The sequence below is a fragment of the Pelophylax lessonae genome (genome assembly GCF_965119305.1).
Source record: "Pelophylax lessonae genome assembly, chromosome: 6".
In the NCBI taxonomy this organism is placed as follows: Eukaryota; Metazoa; Chordata; class Amphibia; order Anura; family Ranidae; genus Pelophylax; species Pelophylax lessonae.
In genome coordinates, this window is record NC_138773.1 from 53317207 (window position 1) to 53338367 (window position 21161).

Below are 21161 nucleotides of genomic sequence, written 5' to 3' on the forward strand. Positions count from 1 at the left end.
CTCCAATGCAGTTAACTCCTTCACTGCCAGTGTCATTTTTACAGTAACAGTGCATATGTATAGTACTGATTACTGCAGTAATGTCACTGGTAACCCCAAAAGTGTCAAAAATGTCAGTCAAGGGTCCGATCCGTCCGCTGCAATGTCGCAGTACCGCAAAAAAGAAAATCGCAGATCGCCGCCATTACTCGTTAAAAAAAAAAACAACAAAAATGACAAAAATCTTTCCCTTTGTTAGTAAACGCGATAACTTTTGCGCAAACCAATCAAAATACGCTTTTTGCATTTTGTTTTTACCAAACATAGGTAGCATAAAACAAATTGGCCGAAAATGTTAAAAAATTTGGATTTTTACATTTTTTTGGGGGGGAATTTCATATAAAAAAATGTGAAAAATATTATTTTTTGTTTATAGCGCATGATCAAAAAATCGCACAGGTGATCAAATACCACCAAAAGAAAGCTCTGTTTGTGGGAAAAAAAGGACGTCAAATTCGTTTAGGTACAGCGTCGTACGACCGCGCAATTGTCCGTTAAAGTCACGCAGTGCCAAATCGCAAAATTGGCCCTGGTCAGGAAGCGGGTAAAATCTTCCGGGGCTTAAGTGGTTAAATGAAACTTAAACATATATATAGTTTGGGCTTTCGATACATTTTAAGGACAGAGGTTTGGAAGGAGTTCTACTTTAAAGCATGGCTTGTCACTTTATTAAAACATTCCCCAGCAGATTTGGGGTGGAGCTTCTGCACATGAGGAGCGCGCCAACATTGTCAGCCATCTTGCTACACCACAGAAGCCCCCACTGCGGCGGCCATCTTTGTACTCCACCCCCCTGGGAGACGTTACTCTAGTCACGTCGACAGTCTCGTGAAGCCTCCAAAACAAAAGGCGCCAGAGGCTCCTTATGCTTTATAAAGATTGTCTGACTGTAAAACACTCGTAGACCAACCAGATATAATATTCCTGAATTGTCTTAGTCGCCATTCTCAGGCGCCTGATGCTTAAAAACCCAGAAGATCGGAGATTTATGTAAACCGTCCGTACAGGCACAGATATCGCCAGCCCTTGCTTTTGGGGTCCTACGTGATCTCCTCTTTGTCCCGCCCATTAATAGGAGTGGCAGGACATTAAGCCAATAGCAGAAAGCATTTCTGTAGGCCGCGGCGGTGACACGTGCCCCTTCTCGGCGCGTTTCCCCGCCCACTCTTTTGATTGACCCGCCTGAGGACCAATGGTAGAGAGGATCTCCTCAGAACGGAGTAGTGACGTCGGCGGGCCTTGGACGGTGCTGGCGCAGCGGCATCCGCTCTCCGGTGTGAGGAGAGGAAAGTGAATGGGGGGTCACTGAGTGAACCGGCGGACATGCCTAGCCCCGGGTGACCGAGCTTCCCCCCTCCCCCCCCCGACACCGCAGTCCAGTCATGTCCGCCACCAGCAGCTACAGCGACCTGCGGGAGAAGCTGCAGTCCCGGGAGGTGAGGAAGAGGAAGCAGCCGGCCTCGGACACGGAGGAAGAGGAGGCGGAGCTGGAAGAGGAGGAGGAGGCGCGGAAGGTGCGGAGCGGGATCAGCCAGGTGCGGCTCTTCTCCCCGGAGGAATGTTCCCGCATCGAGGCCAAGATAGACGAGGTGGTGGCCCGGGCCGAGAAGGGGCTGTACCGGGATCACACGGTGGACCGAGCGCCGCTCCGCAACAAGTACTTCTTCGGGGAAGGATACACGTACGGGGCCCAGCTACAGAGGAGGGGCCCCGGGCAGGAGCGACTCTACCCCAAGGTAGGTACTCCCGGGGAACATGTGACCTGACAGGGGGTTCTAGGATCAGCTGGGGGGTCTACACTAAGGTAGGTACTCCCGGGGAACATGTGACCTGACAGGGGGTTCTAGGATCAGCTGGGGGGTCTACACTAAGGTAGGTACTCCCAGGGAACATGTGATCAGTGGGGGGGTCTACACCAAGGTAGGTACTCCGGGTAACGTGATCAGCTGGGGGGTCAATGCTAAGGTAGGTACTCCCTGGAGAACATGTGACCAGCTGGGAGTCTACACCAAGGTAGGTACTCCTGGGGAACACGTGACCTGATGGGTACTATGATCAGCGGGGGGGGGGGGGGGGTGTCTATACCAAGGTAGGTACTCCCAGGGAACATGTGACCTTACAGGGGTACTGTGATCAGCTGGGGAGTCTACACAAAGGTAGGTACTCCCGGGGAAACATGTGACCTGACAGGGGGTACTGTAATCAGCTGGGGGGTCTAGACCAAGGTAGGTACTCCCGGGGAACGTGTGACCTTACAGGGGTACTAGGATCAGCTGGGGGGTCTACACAAAGGTAGGTACTCCCGGGGAACATGTGATCAGCTGGGGGGTCTACACCAAGGTAGGTACTTCCAGGGAACATGTGATCAGCTGGGGGGGTCAATGCTAAGGTAGGTACTCCCGGGGAACATGTGACCTGACAGGGGATACTCTGATCAGCTGGGGGGTCTACACTAAGGTAGGTACTCCTGGGGAACGTGTCCCGACAGGGGTACTCTGATCAGCTGGGGGGGGGTCAATACCAAGATAGGTACTCCCTGGAGAACATGTGACCTAATGGGTACTGTGATCAGCTGGGGGGGGGTCTACACTAAGGTAGGTACTCCCTGGAGAACATGTGACTGTAATCAGCTGGGGGGTCTACACCAAGGTAGGTACTCCCGGGGAACGTGTGATCAGCTGGGGGGTCAATGCTAAGGTAGGTACTCCCGGGGAACATGTGACCTGACAGGGGATACTCTGATCAGCTGGGGGGTCTACACTAAGGTAGGTACTCCTGGGGAACGTGTCCCGACAGGGGTACTCTGATCAGCTGGGGGGGGGTCAATACCAAGATAGGTACTCCCTGGAGAACATGTGACCTGATGGGTACTGTGATCAGCTGGGGGGGGGTCTACACTAAGGTAGGTACGCCCCTGAGAACACGTGACTTGACATGGGTACTGTGATCAGCTGGGGAGTCTACACCAAGGTAGGTACTCCCGGGGAGCGGGTGACCTGACTGGTACTGTGATCAGCTGGGGAGTCTACTCCAAGGTTGGTACTCCCCGGAGAATGTGTGACCTGACTGGGGTACTGTGATCAACTGGGGGTCTACACAAAGGTAGGTACTCCCCCAGAGGACACGTAACCTGACAGGGGTACTATGATCAGCTGGGAGTCTACACCAAGATAGGTACTGCTGGGGAACACGTGACCTGACAGGTACTATGATCAGCTGGGGGGTCTACACCAAGGTAGGTACTTCTGGGGAACACGTGACCTGACGGGTACTATGATCAGCTGGGGGGGGGGGGGTTTATACCAAGGTAGGTACTCCCAGGGAACATGTGACCTTACAGGGGTACTTTGATCAGCTGGGGGTCTACACAAAGGTAGGTACCCCCCTGGAGAACACGTAACCTGACAGGGTTTCTATGATTAGCTGGGGGGTCTATACCAAGGTAGGTACTCCCAGGGAACATGTGACCTTACAGGGGTATTGTGATCAGCTGGGGGGTCTACACCAAGGTGGGTACTCCTGGGGAACACGTGACCTGATGGGTACTATGATCAGCTGGGTGGGTTTACACCAAGGTAGGTACTCCTAGGGAGCATGTGCCCTGACAGGCGTACTGTGATAAGCTGGCCGTCTTCATCAAGGTAGGTACTCCCGGTGAAAAAGTGACTTGACAGGGGTACTTGGATCAGTTGGGGGGTTTATACCAGGGTAGGTACTTCCGTGGAACAGGTGACCTGATGGGTACTGGGGGGGGGTCTACACCGAGATAGGTACTCCCTGGTGGGGCACGTGATCTAAACTTAATACGCTGATTAGACAGACTTTACCCCAAGGTGGGTACTCCTGGGAAGCACGGGACAAGACATCTATACTCTGACTAGGTAGACTGTACCCCAAGATGGGCACTTGTGGGGAACACATGACCTTACCCGGATGCTCTGAATAGGTAGACTCTCTCTGGACGTGGGTACACCCAGAGAGCACCTGACCTGGGTACTCTATAATCAGGTGGGGGAGCTCTACCCTAAGGTGGGTACTCCCAGGGAGCAGATTACCTGACCTGGGTACTTTGATTAGGTAGACTCTCTCCAAAGGTGGGTACTCCATAGAAGCATGTGACTTGACCTTAGTACTCTTATTTATACTCGACCTCAAGGTGGGTACTCCCAAGGAACTCCATGGCTAAACCAGCATACTCTCATTAGGTAAAAGGACTCTACCCCAGGGATCACATGACTTCTGAATAGGTGGGGGGGGGGGGCAGTATCTCAAGGTGAGCACTCCTAGGGAACATGTGCTGCAATCTGGGTACTCTGTATTGATGGAGGAAATCTACCCCAAGGTGCACATGAACCAACCTAGACAGAGGGAGGGAGACTAATACTTCCAGGGAGCCTGCACTGTACACTGACTATGTAGGGAGACTCAACCCTAAGGTGAGTACTCTGGGAGCATGTGACTAAAGCTAGGTTCTCTGTACAGGCAGGAGGCAGTACCTCAGAGTACTCCCAGGGAGTCTGTGCTGCAACCTGGGTACTCTGATTAGTTGGAGAAACTCTGTAAGGTTGGTACTCCCATGGAGCCTGTGACTTAACCTGCATACGCTGATTAGGTGGAAGGAATCTACCCTAAGGGGGTTACTCCCAGCGAGCACATGACACAACATGGGTTCTCTTAATAGGCAGAGGGAGGGAAACTAGTACTTCCCGAGAGCATGCCTACTACCTGGGTACACTTGGGTAGGGAGACTCAACCCCAAGGTGAGTACTCCCAGGGAGCATGTGACCCAACCTTGGTTGCTCTGATTGGGTGGAGGAATTCAACCTCAACGTGGGTACTTCCGAGGAGCATGTAACTAAAACAAGGTACTCTGAATAAGCAGAGGTAGGTGGAGGCTATATTCCAAGGTGAGTACTCCCAGGGGACATGTGCTACAACCTAGTTACTTTGATAAGGCCGAGGTAGGGAGTTGGTACTCCCAGGAACCAGGATATTACCAGTGAGAGTACCACCACTGATTACTAGACTTTACAATAAGTGGGGTAGTACCAGGGACTGTGACACCTACTGCACACTTCTGCACACAGGTGAGAACTGCCACCAGAGGAAGAGAGACCAAACCTCTAGGTGGGTACTCCCAGAGACTACAGAACACCTGCCCCAAACTGATGCAATTAATAGACGGAGGTAAGGAGGCAGTATGCTGAGGTAAGTATGATCAGGTATCTGCATTCAGTGGACTTCTCCTTAGATCAGAAGTCAGAAAACTGTGCTGCGGGTTTGGTACCACCAGTTATCAGAAGATGTGCCCCCCTTAAGAACATAGAGCTCTGTAGACTGTACTCTAAGGATGAGATTGCCTAGATTCTGAGGATTGATTAGAGAGCATCTGGGTACTCCCAGTAGAGGAAACCCAGAGACCAGTTGCCCCACCCAACCCCACCCTCAAAAATTATCCCATAAAATAAACTTTTAAATGTTTTTGCATGATTGTAGAAGTTACAAAAATGAATATTAATGACTTTTAATGCCCATCAGTGAAGCTCATCAGTGCAAGCCTCCCCTATGCCTGTCAATGCAGCCTGACCAGTGCAGGAGTGGAAGAGGAAAGCCGGCCGGAAAATCAGAGCGGGGATCGTCCCGCTGTAACCACTTTCATTTGAATTGCCGGCGACTTGCAATCACAGTTCCGCCTCTTGGATCGCCTGGCCAGGAGGCGGTGCTGTGTGTGACAGTGAACGTCCGGCAATTCAAATGAAAGCTGTTACAGCGGGGGTGTGTATGTATATGTGTGTGTGTGTGTGTGTATATATATATATATATATATATATATATATATATATATATATATATATATATATATATATATATATAATGTATACTGTATGTCCCACCAAAAAGTGAAGGATTAGAGCCTCTGTCAGGTTTTACTGCTATCTAGGACTTCATTAAAGATTTTCTATTACTTTCACTTTGTTATGCCCAGTGATGTGGAAGATTGGGGATAAAGGAAAGTTATAATGTTTGTTTTGTTTTTTTTTTTTTTTTCCTTACAGGTACGTTATTCAGCTAGCAATAGGTGACTTTTGAAAGGGGTCTAGAAAGTGTAAGCAGACCTTGCATGTTACTGCACGGTCTGCATTATTTTGCACTCTGTATGAAAAATACTTGTGGTATTTTTATCTGTTGATTGAGTGTAATTTTTTTTTTTTTTCTTTTCTCTTTACCCCAAGGGTGATGTGGATGACATCCCAGACTGGGTGCACGATCTGATCATCCGTCGCCTGGTGGAGCACCGCCTCATCCCCGACGGCTTTGTAAACAGCGCTGTTATCAATGACTACCAGCCTGGCGGTTGTATAGTCTCTCACGTGGACCCTATCCACATCTTCGAGCGACCCATCGTCTCCGTATCCTTCTTCAGCGACTCAGCCCTGTGCTTCGGCTGCAAGTTTCAGTTCAAGCCCATCCGTGTGTCTGAGCCTGTGCTCTTCTTGCCTGTGCGCAGGGGTAGCGTCACCTTGCTCAGGTAACTTGGGGGATGCCGGGGATCTGACTGGGTTCCACCTGTTGCTTGGCTGCACAATGTTGATGCTTTTAAAAAATATATATTATTCCAGACTTTCTTTAGCTCTGCTGCAGAACTGGAAAAGCCAACTTGTCCTGTCAGCACAAGTGACAGGCTGGGTCCTATAGGTTGCTGAACTTTGTAGTTCCTCTGCAATTTACAGCACACAACTGGTGTTTTAGAATAGTTTTGGTGTTCTGTGGATCTGCAGCTTCAAGTATAAGCATGACCTGTCAGGAGGCTGGAGTTGTTCTTTCATAACTTTGTGAAGTTCTTTAACTTCAAGATGTAGTAAAAGCAGCATATTAAGACTTGATGGCAGCATGCTGGTGCTTGTAGTCATATTAGCAGCTATAGGGATGTGGGCTTGATGGTTATAGGGTGAGTTTGTTTTGCTACTGTTCTGCAGCTCCTTGATGGGTGACAATAGGGTTGTAATGAAGCCTTGTGGTATCGCAGCAACTACTATGAAGGTGTTATACAAGCTACAGAGACTGTATAGATTTATGGGTTGGAAAGGTGCTAGCCTGATCTGTCAGGATGTGGAATTTTAGGCCATATTCTATGAAATGCTGTGGTCTGCTGTCAGTATTGTATCAGTTTCTGTTAACACTGTTGTGCCTGTAAGTTGAGGCTCACTTAAGCTACAATGGTTTAAGTGTATCTTTTTGCAACAAAATTGGCATAGCTCCTACTAGAGCTGCACGATTCTGTAAAAAATGAGCATCACAATTTTTTTTGCTTAGAATAAAGATCACGATTCTCACCGTAACATTTTTTACATTCTACAAAAAATTGAGCTAACTTTACTGTTTAATTTTTTTTTAATTCATTTAAGTGCATCCCCCCCCCCCCCCCCCAAAAAAAACTGCGTTTTAAAAGACTTCTGCGCAAATACAGTGTGACATAAAAGATTACAACGATCGCTATCTCTAGGGTCAGGGTCTCTGCTAAAAAAAAAAAATTGTGTGTGTGTATATAGTATGTAATGTGTGCATATGTTTGGGGGATTCTAAGTAATTGTCTAGCAAAAAGTACTGATTTTTAATTTGAAAGCAACAAGTGTCAGAAAAATGCTGTCTTTAAGTGCCGGTTCACATTTATGTGATGCGGGAATGCTGCGAATATACAGCGTGTTCCCACATCGCATCCGCACAACAGGCAGTTCACACTGCCATATGCGATACGCTGGGGGTGTCAATTCAAAGTTAACGACGCCCCCCCTGATCAGATCGTATATCGCAGTGCGATCTGAAAATTCGCACAGAATCGGATCTCACTAGTGTGAACCACCATGCGATCCGATTCTGCTGCGGACCAAAAAAGGGTCCTGTGCTTGTTTCAGTGTGATTGCGGTGCAAATTCAGCCATATAAACTGTATGGCTGAATTTGCACTGCACAGACATTGCATGTAATTCGAAGCGCACTGCTCCTAAAATTACATGCGATCTCTGTGATCGCACAAATGTGAACCGGCACTAAGAGGTTAAACTGCCCTCACAGACGGAAGTTAATACCTTTGATCTAAAAGAATGAAATAAAAAAAATAATTGTAAAACATTGTTTATAGTTATCTGCAGCCTTAACAATGTTGATAAACATTTGTCAAGGCCTTTTTTTTTTTTTTTTTTTTTTTGACAGCTGTGGGTGAGCAGAGAACAGCTCTGTATGAATCAAGGATGTGATGTTTTGAGATTGTGAGGGGGGTGACTCGAGAGCTTGTGGGTTTTTTTTTTTTTTTGTGTTGTGTTCTATCATGCAGCTCTAGCTTCTACTATATTTGTTACATGTTTCTATTCACCAGCTTAGAAATCGTGCTTAGCTTTCCCCTTCAGAGTAATGTTAACCTCTTGCTGACTAAGTGACACACATGCTGTGGCAAAGCAAAGAGGGTGGGATTTAATGGCCATACACATACGACGAAGGTAGCTGAGGTTTTTGTGCTGAGTGCGCTCACTGTGAACTCAGTGAACACGCTGTCAGAGGCAGCTCGATGTCTCTGGTTATGATTTAGGAGGCAGTGGGATGGGTTCCTCATCATGTGACATCCAATTAGTGATCAGGTAGACTTTCTCCCAGCTGTCAATGTAAATAAAAAAAAAAAAAAAGCACGGGTCACTCATTCACAGCGCTCTTATGGCTTGTAGTTTTCAATGACCTACCAAGATGCTGTGGTAGTTCATTCTCTCTTACTGTCATACTGATTGATTTCCTCATACTTGGAAGCAGATACACTGACAGTTCCGCAGGCGACCTGCATGGCATCGGCTATCTGCAATGATTTACAGGCTTCCAAAAAAAAATCTTTTTTTTTTTTTTTTTTCCTCAAATGGTCAACTTATTTACCCCGTCTGTATAGTGTGCTGGCAGATTTCAGTAGTGGTTCAAAACTAGATTTGAACATTGTGTCCTAATTAGCAATAAAGTGTTCACCTTTTCAGAAAAAACACTGTACACCCTCCTCCACACCCTTGTTTCTCTGAGCTGCCAGTGTCCGCACAGCTTCTCGGGGATTTGAAATCCTCACTCCCCCGCTCTCTTCTCTGTGCCACGCTTCCAGGATGGACAGTAGAGATTCTGATTGGTCATTGTCTGCAAAGTGAATCGCTCTGGAGAAGAGACCAGATTTAAAACCCCTAGATCCCCGGGTCACTGTATGGCAAGAGTGGGCATTAACTATCTCAGCATCACCAGAGGTGAGTACAGCAGGAACCACTGGGGAGGGAGGCTGTACTATGTTCCAACGTTTCATTTTTCAGGTGAACTAACACTTTAAAGATGTCAAGCCTTGGTGGTACATTATGGGGTTGATTTACTAAAACTGAAGAGTGCCAAATCTGGTGCAGCTGTGCATGGTAGCCAATCGGCTTCTAACTTCAGCTTATTCAATTAAACATTGACAAAAAAAACCTGGAGGCTGATTATTGGCTTCTATGCATTGCTGAACCAGATTTTGCTCACTTCAGTTTTAGTAAACCATCCCTAATGTGTCCATGCACTTACCTTAGTTTGCGCCTCTAATTTCACTTTGAAATTGTTCAGGCTAGTTTGCAGTCTTGTGTGTAAATCTTTTCCAAAGAAAACACTAGAAAGTAGGGTTGCACCGGTTTTTTTTTTTTTTTTTTTTTTGTACTTTGTGGTGCCATTTGGACCATACAAAATGAATGGGATCAAATAGCATTGCAAAGAATTGCTTGCATTTTCAACTGGAATGTGGTGTGATTTCTGTCCGAATTGCATGCTGTTTTCCCCCACTCCTGTGTGAACCCGGATTTGTCATACTGACTTCAGCCTGGGTTCACACGGAAGCGGTGGGGAAACCGCATGCGATCCAGCCTGGAATTGCATTGCATTTCTGTTCAAATTGCATGCGATTCTTTGTGGTGTGATTTTTAGCCCATTTGTTTTGTATGGGAGCAAATTGCACCGCAATTATCGGTTTCAGGCATCTGAGCATTTTTATGAGTACTTGTGAAAATACACTGCATTGGTGCATCCCTACTAGAAACATGACATATTTAAGTGTTTGTAAAGTCAGAAGGTTTTATCTTGATGCATTCTATGCATCAAGATAAAAAAAACCTGTGTGCAGCAGCCCCCCTAATACTTACCTGAGCCAATCTTTATCCAGCGATGTCCACGACTATCTCAGTCGTCCAGGACTCCCATCATTGGCTAAGACACAGCAGCCGTGCCATTGGCTCCCTCTGCTGTCAATAATGGCTAATGAGGGGGCAGGGCTGAACCGCAGCTCTATGTCTGAATGGATACACAGAGCTGTGCCCCCATGGCAAGCTGCTTGTTGTGGGAGCACTCAAATGGAGGGAGGGCCAAGGGGGACCCGAGAAGAGGAGGATCCAGGGTGCTCTGTGCAAAATCAACTGCAGAGGAGGCAAGTATAACATGTTTGTTATTTTTATTGAAAGAAAAACAGACTTTTCAATCATTTTAACTTTATTTGAAAGTATGCTGTGTGAATAGGAACACCCAGAAAACAGTGTGAGTTTGTCAAGTTTGACTGGAAAAGTACACTATATAGGATGGGGGGGGGGTTACACTTTTATATCCCCAAACTGCAATTAGTTGCATTCAAAGCTCTTGTAGCATTGTCCTTTTTTTAGGCTGCCTTTTTTACATTTTATAGCTTTTTGAACTGCAAGTACCACCAAAATAATTGAAGAGTAATAGACTGACGAGAGAGATTGATACTTGTGGTTCTACATCTGCTGGCGTCTGTAAGGTCTCCAGACTGCTGAGCTGCTAAGATAAGTTGTTTACAAGCTAGGATGGCAGGATGTGTCGCAGTAAATCCAGGGTAATGCCTTGATGACAGGACACAAGAACACCCCAGGCTGCCTTTCTGTATGATATAGGTCATTGATTACACAGACGCATCTGAAAGGACAAATACCAAGCTAGATGGGTCACACAGCCACTTTGCTGGCAATAGCAGCTTCGTTGGATTGTATGGCAAACTGGTTGAGGGTTAGTATATTTGTGGCTTACAGAAGTCTAAAGACAGAATGATGTGGCATGGGTCCTATAGCAGAATGTACCAATAACATTCCATAAGGAGATTTGACCAATGCTGGCAGAATTGGGTTATGATTTTTTTAAACTGCTTAATTGATTCCTAAAGGCAAACACCACAATCTAGTCCTCTTTTTGCAAACATTTTAGCAGTATTTCATCATTCTATGTCTTCATGCTTTTTTCAATAGTATAACGAAGAGATAGACCTAGGGTGTTCTGAATTCTAATTCTCATAATGGCTCTTTATGTAAATATCATTTTTACTTCCTGTATGTATATAGCTATAAACCTGCCAACGTAGTTTAATTGCATGCTATGCTCATTTTGGGTTTCAAGGTTAAACTGACTTTACAGGGAAAACATGGAAACCCTTCACACCATACCTCTGCTGATCAGCGGGGGTGTCTTGCTAGGAAATTCTGTTAGGGCTTGTTCACACCTGACTAAATTTCTAACGCTTAAAAAATGCTCCTATAGTGTTGTGTTAATGAGCTTTAGTATGGGCGTTAGACTGGCGTTTTACAAGCATTAATGATTAGTTAAAAATGCTCCCCAAACGCTCTATGTGAAGTTTTTAAGCGTTAAGGCCGCTCCACAATGGAAAGTGGCATTACAGGATATAAACTTTAACCCGCGATGCAGCACTGCAACTTTGCCGCAAATGCCTGCCAGGACTTTTGCGCAGAATTGCCAAAGATTTAAATGGGAGCATTGAAAGGCTTCAAATGCCTCCTGACTGGACATGAAGCTTCAATTTTGAAGCGATACTGTATCAAATGTGGGAACAACAATTTAGAATTAACTTCCTCCCATCCGCGCTACAGCCGAAGTACGGCTGCATCGCGACTCACCTTTTCGGGAGGCCGTCTTTAAACGGCCTCCCAGACACAGGCTCCCTGCGCTCCCGTGAGCGCGCATTGGGGAAAATCTGTGTCGGCCGTGTCCCTTGGACACAGCCAATCACAGATCGTGGTGAATGGCTAATCACAGCGGCCATTCACCACGTGATTGGACCATCCAATGAGAGATGATCTCATATGTAAACATATGAGATCATCTCTCATCGCCAGCGCTCCTTCCTCACACAGACTGCAGTGTTTGGAAGGAGGAGAGCCGATCAGCCGTCGGGGACACAGAAGAATGTAATCAGGGCACTGATCACCAGTGCCCTGATTACACAAGGTACATTAAACACACTAACTGCCCACCATCAGTGCCCGCCATCAGTGCCCATCAGTGCCTGCTCATCTAGGCACTGATGAGCACTGACTGGCAGCACTGTGGGCACTGATGGTGGTGCCCAGCAGTGCCGCCTCTCTGTGCCCAGCAGTGCGGCATATTAGTACCTCCTCATCAGTGCAGCCTATCAGTGCCGCCTCCTCAGCGCACATCAGTGAAGAAGAAAAATTTATTTTCAAAATTTACTCGCATAAAAAAACTTTTTTTTTTTCAAAATTTTCTGCATTTTTTTTTTTTTTTTTCTTTTTTACAAAAAAAAAAAAAACCCAGAGATGATTAAATACCACCAAAAGAAAGCTCTATTTGTGTGAAAAAAATGATAAAAATTTCATATGGGTACAGTGTAGCATGACCGCGCAATTGTCATTCAAAGTGTGAGAGCGCTGAAAGCTAAAAATTGGTCTGGATGGGAAGGGGGTTTAAGTGCACAGAAGGGCAAGTGGTTAAGGTATACTGGACAGCCACTAAAATCTCTAGGGAATATTTAAAATGAACGGATGCACCTAGAGCAGTTTTGATAAAAAGCATAAAACAAATCTTTACTGGACAAAGTACATAAAGCTTCCTACACATGTTACCATAAACCCTAACAAGACTCAAACATACACTCCTATTCCCAATATCCCAAAGAAAGGTCAGATAATACTTCACTCTGGCAACAGCTTGCACTCAATGGAAATCCTGGCTGCATGCTTGGTCTTTCCACAGTTCCAAAAAACAGCCAATCCCTCATGATATGGGGTTGTGTTTTTTTTTTTTTTTTTTTAAGTCCTGTATTCCAGAGACCACCCACAGGATGCAATCATTCCTCTTGACCACTTGCAGGTCATTTTATGAGTGAGGTCAGCAAACCATTTTTTAGTCTGGCCTGCAGATTTACCGTTAAGGGCTGCGGTAAAGTCTTCCATAGTCTGAATATCCATGAGCGTTAGTTTTTTCCAGGTACTAGAAATATTGGTTTTAGGTGCAGTTTTTTTCTTTCTTTTTTTTTTTTTTTGTTATCCTACCTAAGACACACTGATGCTAATTTTAAAAAATAAAAAAAATATTTTAATCCTACCTAAAATCCATTGACCTTGATCTATCTTTGACCCTTACCCTGATCTAGCTAATTTTCTTTAAATATTTTTTTTATGTAACCATTTCTTTCTCTCCATTCAGAAGAGAAAACACTCACAGGGCGGTCTGTACAGTGATTGATTGCTGTATTAGCCTCTGATTGGCTATCAGTAATCGGGTGATCTTGAACCAGACCTCCAATTCAAGATCATTAGTGAGAGCCCTGTGTCTGTGTTGGGAATGCACTATGAAGCAGGCTCTCAGCAAGTAAGTAGATCCACTTCAGTGAAGCCCCATACATGTGTACAGTCGGCAGCAAGGGGTTAACAGCTGTCTGGTTGTATATAGTAGCAATGACATTAATAGTTATCTTAAAAGTAAGCATACAAATGCCTGTTTGACAGTGGCAGTTGTATGCCTTATACCAGCATTGAGTAAATGCAGTACTTCAGGAACGGAACTACAAGTACCAGCTTTGGTTCTCCAGCCACCAGGGGACTATAGATTTGTGGGGCATGCTTACATTTTTGTGCCACGGCAGCTTGTCGGATGTTTTTTTTTTTTTTTTTTTTTTAATCCTAGGCTAGGATGTATAGCATTAAGTCTGACAGAACACAGTGGGGTTGGTTTACTAAAACTGGCGAGTGCATAAAATCTGGTGCAACTGTGCATTGTAGGCAATCGGCTCTTAAAGCGGAGTTCCACCCTGGATTTTTTTTTTTTTTTTATACCCCCGGGACAGTCAGGGCTAGTGCATTCCACAATGGCTAGCCTCTGATCTGTCCCGGGTTGCACTTACCTGTTAGGACAAATACTTACCTTGCAAACGTCTTGTCCAGCGCTGCCATCTCAGATGTGGGCAGCTTGAAGCCAGCGAGATCCCCTTCGGCGTCTTCTTCCGCCTTCTTTGGTCCCACGATGCTCTGCGCCGGCCCCGACGTCACTTCCGGGTCGCGCGCGTCATCCCTCTACAGCTTCTGGGCATGCCCAGAAGCTGTTTAGAAGGGGATGACGCGTGCGACCCGGAACTGACGTCGGGGCCGGTGCAGGCGCAATGATTCCTGGGAGCTATGACGTTCAGCTCCCAGGAATCATTGCAGAGCCAGGAAGTGACGACGGGCCGCGGCCGAGGAAGGAGGAAGAAGGAAGTAAGGTAAGTATTTTTTATTCGCTACGAGGTAAGTAAAAAAAAAAAAATATGCGATTATCCATTTCTTTTTCAGGTGACCCGGAGCGAGAAGATGGAGGCAAGTATAAAAATAGGGTGGAACTCCACTTTAACTTTAGCTTGTTCAGTTAAGCTTTAACAAAAAAAATAAAAACTGGAAGCTGATTGGTTTTGTCTGACCTTTTCTTTGAAGGTGCAAGCTGCTCGGGTGTCATGCTGATCCTCTAGGTTGCCCTGCAACTGCAAGATGGAATACTTTTTGTCTGAGGATCTAATGCAGGGCTTGACAAATTTTGTTTTGAATCTAGGAGCCAGCTGAAAGTTAGGAGACAGTTTTTTAACAAAGCTTTATTTTCAACGACAAAACCCTCTTATGTAGCCCTCATGTGTATCGTTACAGATGCACAACACAGTTATGCCTCTCAGCTTTTGCTTAATAACCTTCTTAGTAGGGCTGCTGAATATAATCGCCGAATCGATGCATCGCGATGCGACCCTTCGATTCTGCATCGATTCGGGGTGATTGAAAAATCAATTACTAATGACGTCAGTTCCGGGGGGCGGGGACAGAAGTGACATGGCGGCGCTGGGCCGCTGGCCGGGCTTGTGGAACACGGAGCTTCTCCGTGATAGAGCTGCTGCTCGGGTCCTTCCGTGCGCCAGAGGGCGCCATCACACGGAGACTGCTACTGGATAGCGTCTCATATAGCGGGATAGAGTGGGAGGGGAAGTCCTGGCACAGTGTCTGAGTACAGCGTGAGACATGAGCACCACCGAGCAGGGGAGCTGGTGGCAGTGGGAGGACAGAGCCGTCTGTATATACATAGAGCTGTGGGCACGGTGCTGATAGTCTCACTGATTATCTATGGGAGAGCGGGCCTGCTCTGTCTGTGCAGTGAACTTGAACTTGTTGGCGCTCAGCACTGAATTGGCCCTAAGTAATGATTGTAGAAGACAGGATGCTGAGTACTGTGCATTATTATAGATATGAGTCTTATGGCAATAATAATCATGTTAGGTTGTGTGCTATGACTTGTGTATGGAGTGGAGGTGATATAGAAGAGTCCGCATATCAGACCATTGAGTAGTGACACTGGAAATATGTAGTGCTGTGTAGACATGTCTATGGGGAGCTCCCCCAGCATGTAGACCCCCCCCCCCTGCTCTAAGGGGGGTCTGTAGAAGGGGGACCCTGGCCTGCTCCAAGGGGGCTCTATTGGTAGGGGACCCTGGCCTGCTCTAAAGGGGAATGGGATCTATGGGGGGACCTGCCTGCACTAAAGGGGGGGCTGCACTAAATGGGGATCTATGGGGGACCTGCCCTGGCCTGCACTAAAGGGGATCTACGGGAGACCTGCCCTTGCCTGCACTAAAGGGGATCTACGGGAGACCTGCCTGCACTAAAGGGGATCTATTCCATAGATCCCCCCTTTAGAGCAGGGTCCCCATAGATCCCCCTTTAGAGCAGGGTCCCCATAGATCCCCCCTTTAGAGCAGGGTCCCCATAGTAATCGTGATGTATCGAATCGCGACCCTAATAATCGTAATCGCATTGTATCGTGAGGTAAGTGAAGATGCGCAGCCCTACTTCTTAGTAACGCAGTGGATGGATGGGGAAGAATCTGCTATTGGCAGCTTTCCTCTTCTGGCTGCTGGGCTTTAAACTTCCTGCCCACACATTCAGGGCCATCTTGGTAGAATCATGGGACCATGGGCAAAGTACTGTCCTGTGGCCCATACAAGCCTGCCATCATTTACGCACCTACTCTTAATTACAACCCACTTCTACTGAATGCAACCCATTCAAATAAAGGAGTCCGTGCTGCAGCATTTACAGGTTTAATACAGGTGCTGAGGAGGCAGCGTATTTAGCCTCCTCACTGCCTGTCAATAGCCTCTGAAAAGAAATCCTTGTGAATTGCTTTGTAGAGTGGAAGTCTTTTTCAATCCGAGACTGTGCAGCAGAGGGGGGCATTAGTGCAATTGTCTTGGGAGGAGGTGTTTTAACCTTCTCCAATTTTCCAGCCTCTAGTCAGCATGTACTCCAATTTGCCATCTTTCCTGCACATCTAACATACATACAAAGTGTGTCTGTGTGGGCATCAGGGGTCAGTGTATGGACGCAGGTGATGCACAGAGATTGAGATTGAATAGATCATAAGGAGGCAGGGCAAAATAATTTGCGTTTTTCATCAAACTGCCCTGTTCACTCTGAATAGAGACATGTAGTTAAAAAGGGACCAAAAAAGGAAATATCCATCAGTCCTAAATGTAGTCAGCAGGATGGACCATAAAATCCAGACTGATCTATAATCAGAAATGACACTTTGCTTATGTCTGAAGGCAGCATTAGGCTCCGTTCACATGTCAGCGTTTGGATCGCGGGCAGAACCGCGGCGGTTCTGCCCGCGATCGGAGATTTATTGCAAATCGCGGGACGCCTAGCGTTGCCCGTTGATTTGCAATAGCCCCCCAAACGCCGAGCGATGTTGCTGCGATTTCCGCCTGCCGAATCGCGGCAACATCGCGCAAACAAAATCGCAGGACGCAATACGCTCCAAAGAAGCTCTTGTACTTCTTTGGAGCGTATTGCGTCCCGCGATTTTGTTTGCGCAATGTTGCCGCGATTCGGCAGGCGGAAATCGCGGCAACATCGCTCGGCGTTTGGGGGGCTATTGCAAATCAACGGGCAACGCTAGGCGTCCCGCGATTTGCAATAATCTCCGGATCGCGGGCGGAACCGCGGCGGTTCTGCCTGCGATCCAAACGCTGACATGTGAATGCAGCCTTAGCCATACAGGTAGCTTTAGAAGGTTAACGACATATACAAGCAGACACAAAGGTGTTCAATGCCTTTAATACCAGAGGCGCCAGCCTGCAGGTGTTAAGCTATAAAAAGATAACCATTTACAGTGTCTCACAAAACCTGTCTTGTTAAATCGCTGTATGGTCTTAGCCACTGTGCTGCAGCTTGGTTCCAGGTTCTTGGCAATCTTCTTAAAGCCTAGGCCATCTTATAGAACAGTTCTTTTTTTTTTTTTTTTTTTTTTCAGATCCTCAAGTTGTTTTTTTTTTTGCAAAGAGGTGCCATGTTGAAATTCCAGTGAATAGTATGAGTGAGAACGATAACGCCAAATTTAACACACCTGTTTCCCATTCACACCTGAGAACCTGTAACACTAACGAGTCACATGACACTGGGGAAGGAAAATAGCCAATAGGGTCCAATTTGGACGTTTTCACTTAGGGATGTACTCACTTTTGTTGCCAGTGGTTTAGACATGAATATCTGTGAATTATTTTGAGGGGACAGCATATGTTAATTGAAGCAGAGTAGATAAGCATAGTCCTCCCCTAGCATCCAAGGACACAGAGGGTTAATACCCAGAGAATCCCTATTTCAGATAACAGCGGGGTAGATAAGCGGCATGAGGTTTGCAAGGAGAAACTGATTGGGTGGATTGGTATCTTCCTTTCACCCTGTTTAGAATATACAGTATGTAGCTAGGCCTGCCTGCTGAAGCCACAACCTGACCAGCCCTGATGTGGCTCATGTTCACCTGGGATCACAATACAGGAGGAGAAGCTGACCAGCGCTCTCTCACGTCTATGCAAAGGGGAGGGAGGTGATTTCAGCACAGGCTCCATTATGCTTTGTGAGAGACGCTCTCAGAACGCTGCAGTCAGAAACCCTGGCAGTGAATGGGCTGACAAGCTCAGGCGCCAGGATGCAATTTCTAGAGGGTGGTTGATGCCACTGCATCCCATTTTGGGAATCTGCTTTCCTATCCGCTGCCCCTGGGTGGTCAAATCCACTGGGGCTCGTGTCCTGGCGGCTGGTCGCTTTCAAAAATTTAGGCCGCTGCCTACTAGGCCATGCGGCCGAGTCGGGTGCCACAGTTGGGGGGGGGGGGGGGGTCGCGGCCTCAGTGTGTAGCTGAAGCCTCCACTCTTTTGGGCACCTGCCGGGCTAAGGATCCATGCAATTGGGGATGGGCCTCCACGAAAATTTAAGCCACGCCCTGCTAGGCCTTGTGGTCAGCTTCCCGCCTCCCTTGGAAGGGGTAGTGCTGTGGGGGTGCTTCATATTTCATATTATTATTATTAATAAAAAAATTTATTGTTTTTTGACAGCCTTGCCGCCATTCTGTGGGACACCTGCCCTGTTTTAGTGAGGGTAATCTACCTGTGCTGCGTCACGGCCGGCGGCTCCCTTTTTTAAGGGGGCTATGTCCTCTGAGGACCTCCGCTGGGGGTTCCAAAACGTCTTGGTCAGGCAAACCACGAGCAGGTGCTGCCAGACCTGCGGACAAAAAATTCCTCTCCATGAAGGGACGCACTTACCCCTATCTGGGGTGGGGGGACATCTTCCCTGCTTTCCGGATCCGAGGGCCTCCCTTATCCAGGACAAGTAGGTCCATGAAGTCATTTGCTCCGGCAACAAGCTCAAGTTTTGTTCATATCCTCCAGAAAGGTTCATCCCTTCCAACCTTCACTCATTCCCAGATCGCCTAAAGGATCTCTATGGGGCGGTGCAAGATTTGTTACTTCAAGGAGTGATTGCTCTGGCTCCAAAGTCAGAATGTTTTTCAAGGTTTTTACTCAAACCTGTTTACAGTTCCCTGGAAGGATGGCAAGGTGCGCCCATACTGGATCTCCACTAAACCGCTTTGTGCGGGTACAGAGTCCATGTACAAGATAGTGGTGTCCCTACATGAAGAGGATTTCCTCTCCTCCATCAACATCAAGGATGCCTACCCTCGCATACCAATATGTGTTGCCCATCAGTATTTCCTCTGCTTTGCCATGGGTGTGGAGCATTATCAATTAGTGGCGTTACCCTTTGGTCTCCTTTCCGCTCCTCGGGTCTTCACGAAAATGTTAACCCCCGCTCTAGCATTACTGCGTCAGCGGGGGATCACGGCACTGGTGTACCTGGACAATCTGCTTTTACAAGCAGTCTTTGTCCGCCTTGTTGGACAACTTGGAGATTACTCTGCAATCGCTGAGAGAGTTCAGTTGGATTCTGAATCTTCAGAAGTCCGCCCTGGTTCTGTCCACAGACCGTCTAGACCGTCTGCCTTTACACGCACATGAACTTTAATGGAATCCCAGTCTTCGTCTGTAGGGTTCAATATTGAGTTGGCACACCGTTTTGCATCTCTAACAGCTTCAACTCTTCTGGGAAGGCTTTCCACAAGGTTTAGGAGTGTGTCTATGGGAATGTTTGACCATTCTTCAGGAAGAGCATTTGTGAGGTCAGGCACTGATCTTGGGGAGTAGGCCTGGCTCGCAGTCTCCGCTCTACTTAATCCCAAAGGTGTTCTATCGGGTCGAGGTCAGGATTCTGTGCAAACCAGTCCAGTTCCTCCACCCCAAAAATCGCTCATCCATGTCTTTATGGACCTTGCTTTGTAGACGCGTGCGCAGTAATGTTGGAACAGGAAGGGGCCATCCCCAAACTGTTCCTACAAAGTTGGGAGCATAGAATTGCCCAAAATGTCTTGGTATGCTGACACCTTTAAGAGTTCTCTTCACTGGAACTAAGGGGCCAAGCCCAACCCCTGAAAACCCCACACCATAATCACTCCTCCACCAAATGATTTGGAACAGTGCACAAAGCAAGGTCCGTAAAGCCATGGATGAGGGAGTTTGGGGTGGAGAAACTTGACCGTCCTGACCTCAACCCGATAGAATACCGTTGGGATGAATTGGAGCGGAGACTGTGAGCCGGGCGTTCTCATCCACATCTGTGCCTGACCTCAATAATGTGCTCCTGGAAGAATGGCCAAACATTCCCATAGATACTCCCAAACCTTGTGGACAGCCTTCCCAGAAGAGGTGAAGCTGTTATAGCTGCAAAGGGTGGACAACGCAATAGTGAACCCTACAGACTAAGACTGGGATGCCATTAACGTTGATGTGCGTGTAAAGGCATGCGTCCCAATACTTTTGGTAATCTAGGGTATATGTGGCGTGTTGCTTTTCCTAGTGCTGGCTTCCATGATAAAAGTGAACGCCATACTCATGTGATCTGATTAGAATGCGTTTAGTCATGTTGCTTCCTTCATTTGATTCACAAGGTCTGAGTGTATGAAGTGAAGCATGCTGAACGTCTAATTTAGCTTTCACTGTGTTGCTACAGCTGTCAGGATCTACGGTATTTCCAGAGTCATATGCTTAAGGTCAGTAAACGGCCAAGTGTCAGCGTCTTGGCATGAGGGGCCGGTAAACTGTGGGACTTAATTAAAACGGCTATTTGGAACTGTTGCCTTTTAGGATTATGAACTTATTGGGTTCGTAGATTATCCTGCAATTCCATAGAATCTATAATGGGGACAGGTAGAGTTCCAACCAAACTTTGGTTGATCAGGGACTGCAGCCAATTGGACTTGAATAGGAAAATAGAACTATACTCCCTTGCTTAGCTCTACTTCAATGGTCTGACACCTGCGAGGTCTCTTACCAGTGCCAGCAACTTCTTCTTATTCCTGGTTTCCTCCAGGTGACAGTCTAAAACCATCATAATTGGTTGGTATGGGGTGACATCACTC

General features: G+C 47.0%; 1 protein-coding gene across 1 annotated transcript in view; it reads left to right on the forward strand.

Moving 5' to 3' along the window:
* The first annotated feature begins 1234 nt into the window (after positions 1–1234).
* ALKBH5 (alkB homolog 5, RNA demethylase) overlaps positions 1235–21161 on the forward strand; it is a 43124-nt gene continuing 23197 nt past the window's right edge. The window contains exons 1-2 of the mRNA XM_082259952.1: positions 1235–1775; positions 6273–6568. Of these exons, the coding sequence (XP_082116078.1) occupies positions 1422–1775; positions 6273–6568 (650 nt within the window). The 5' untranslated portion in view covers positions 1235–1421. The remainder of the gene's footprint in view (positions 1776–6272; positions 6569–21161) is intronic.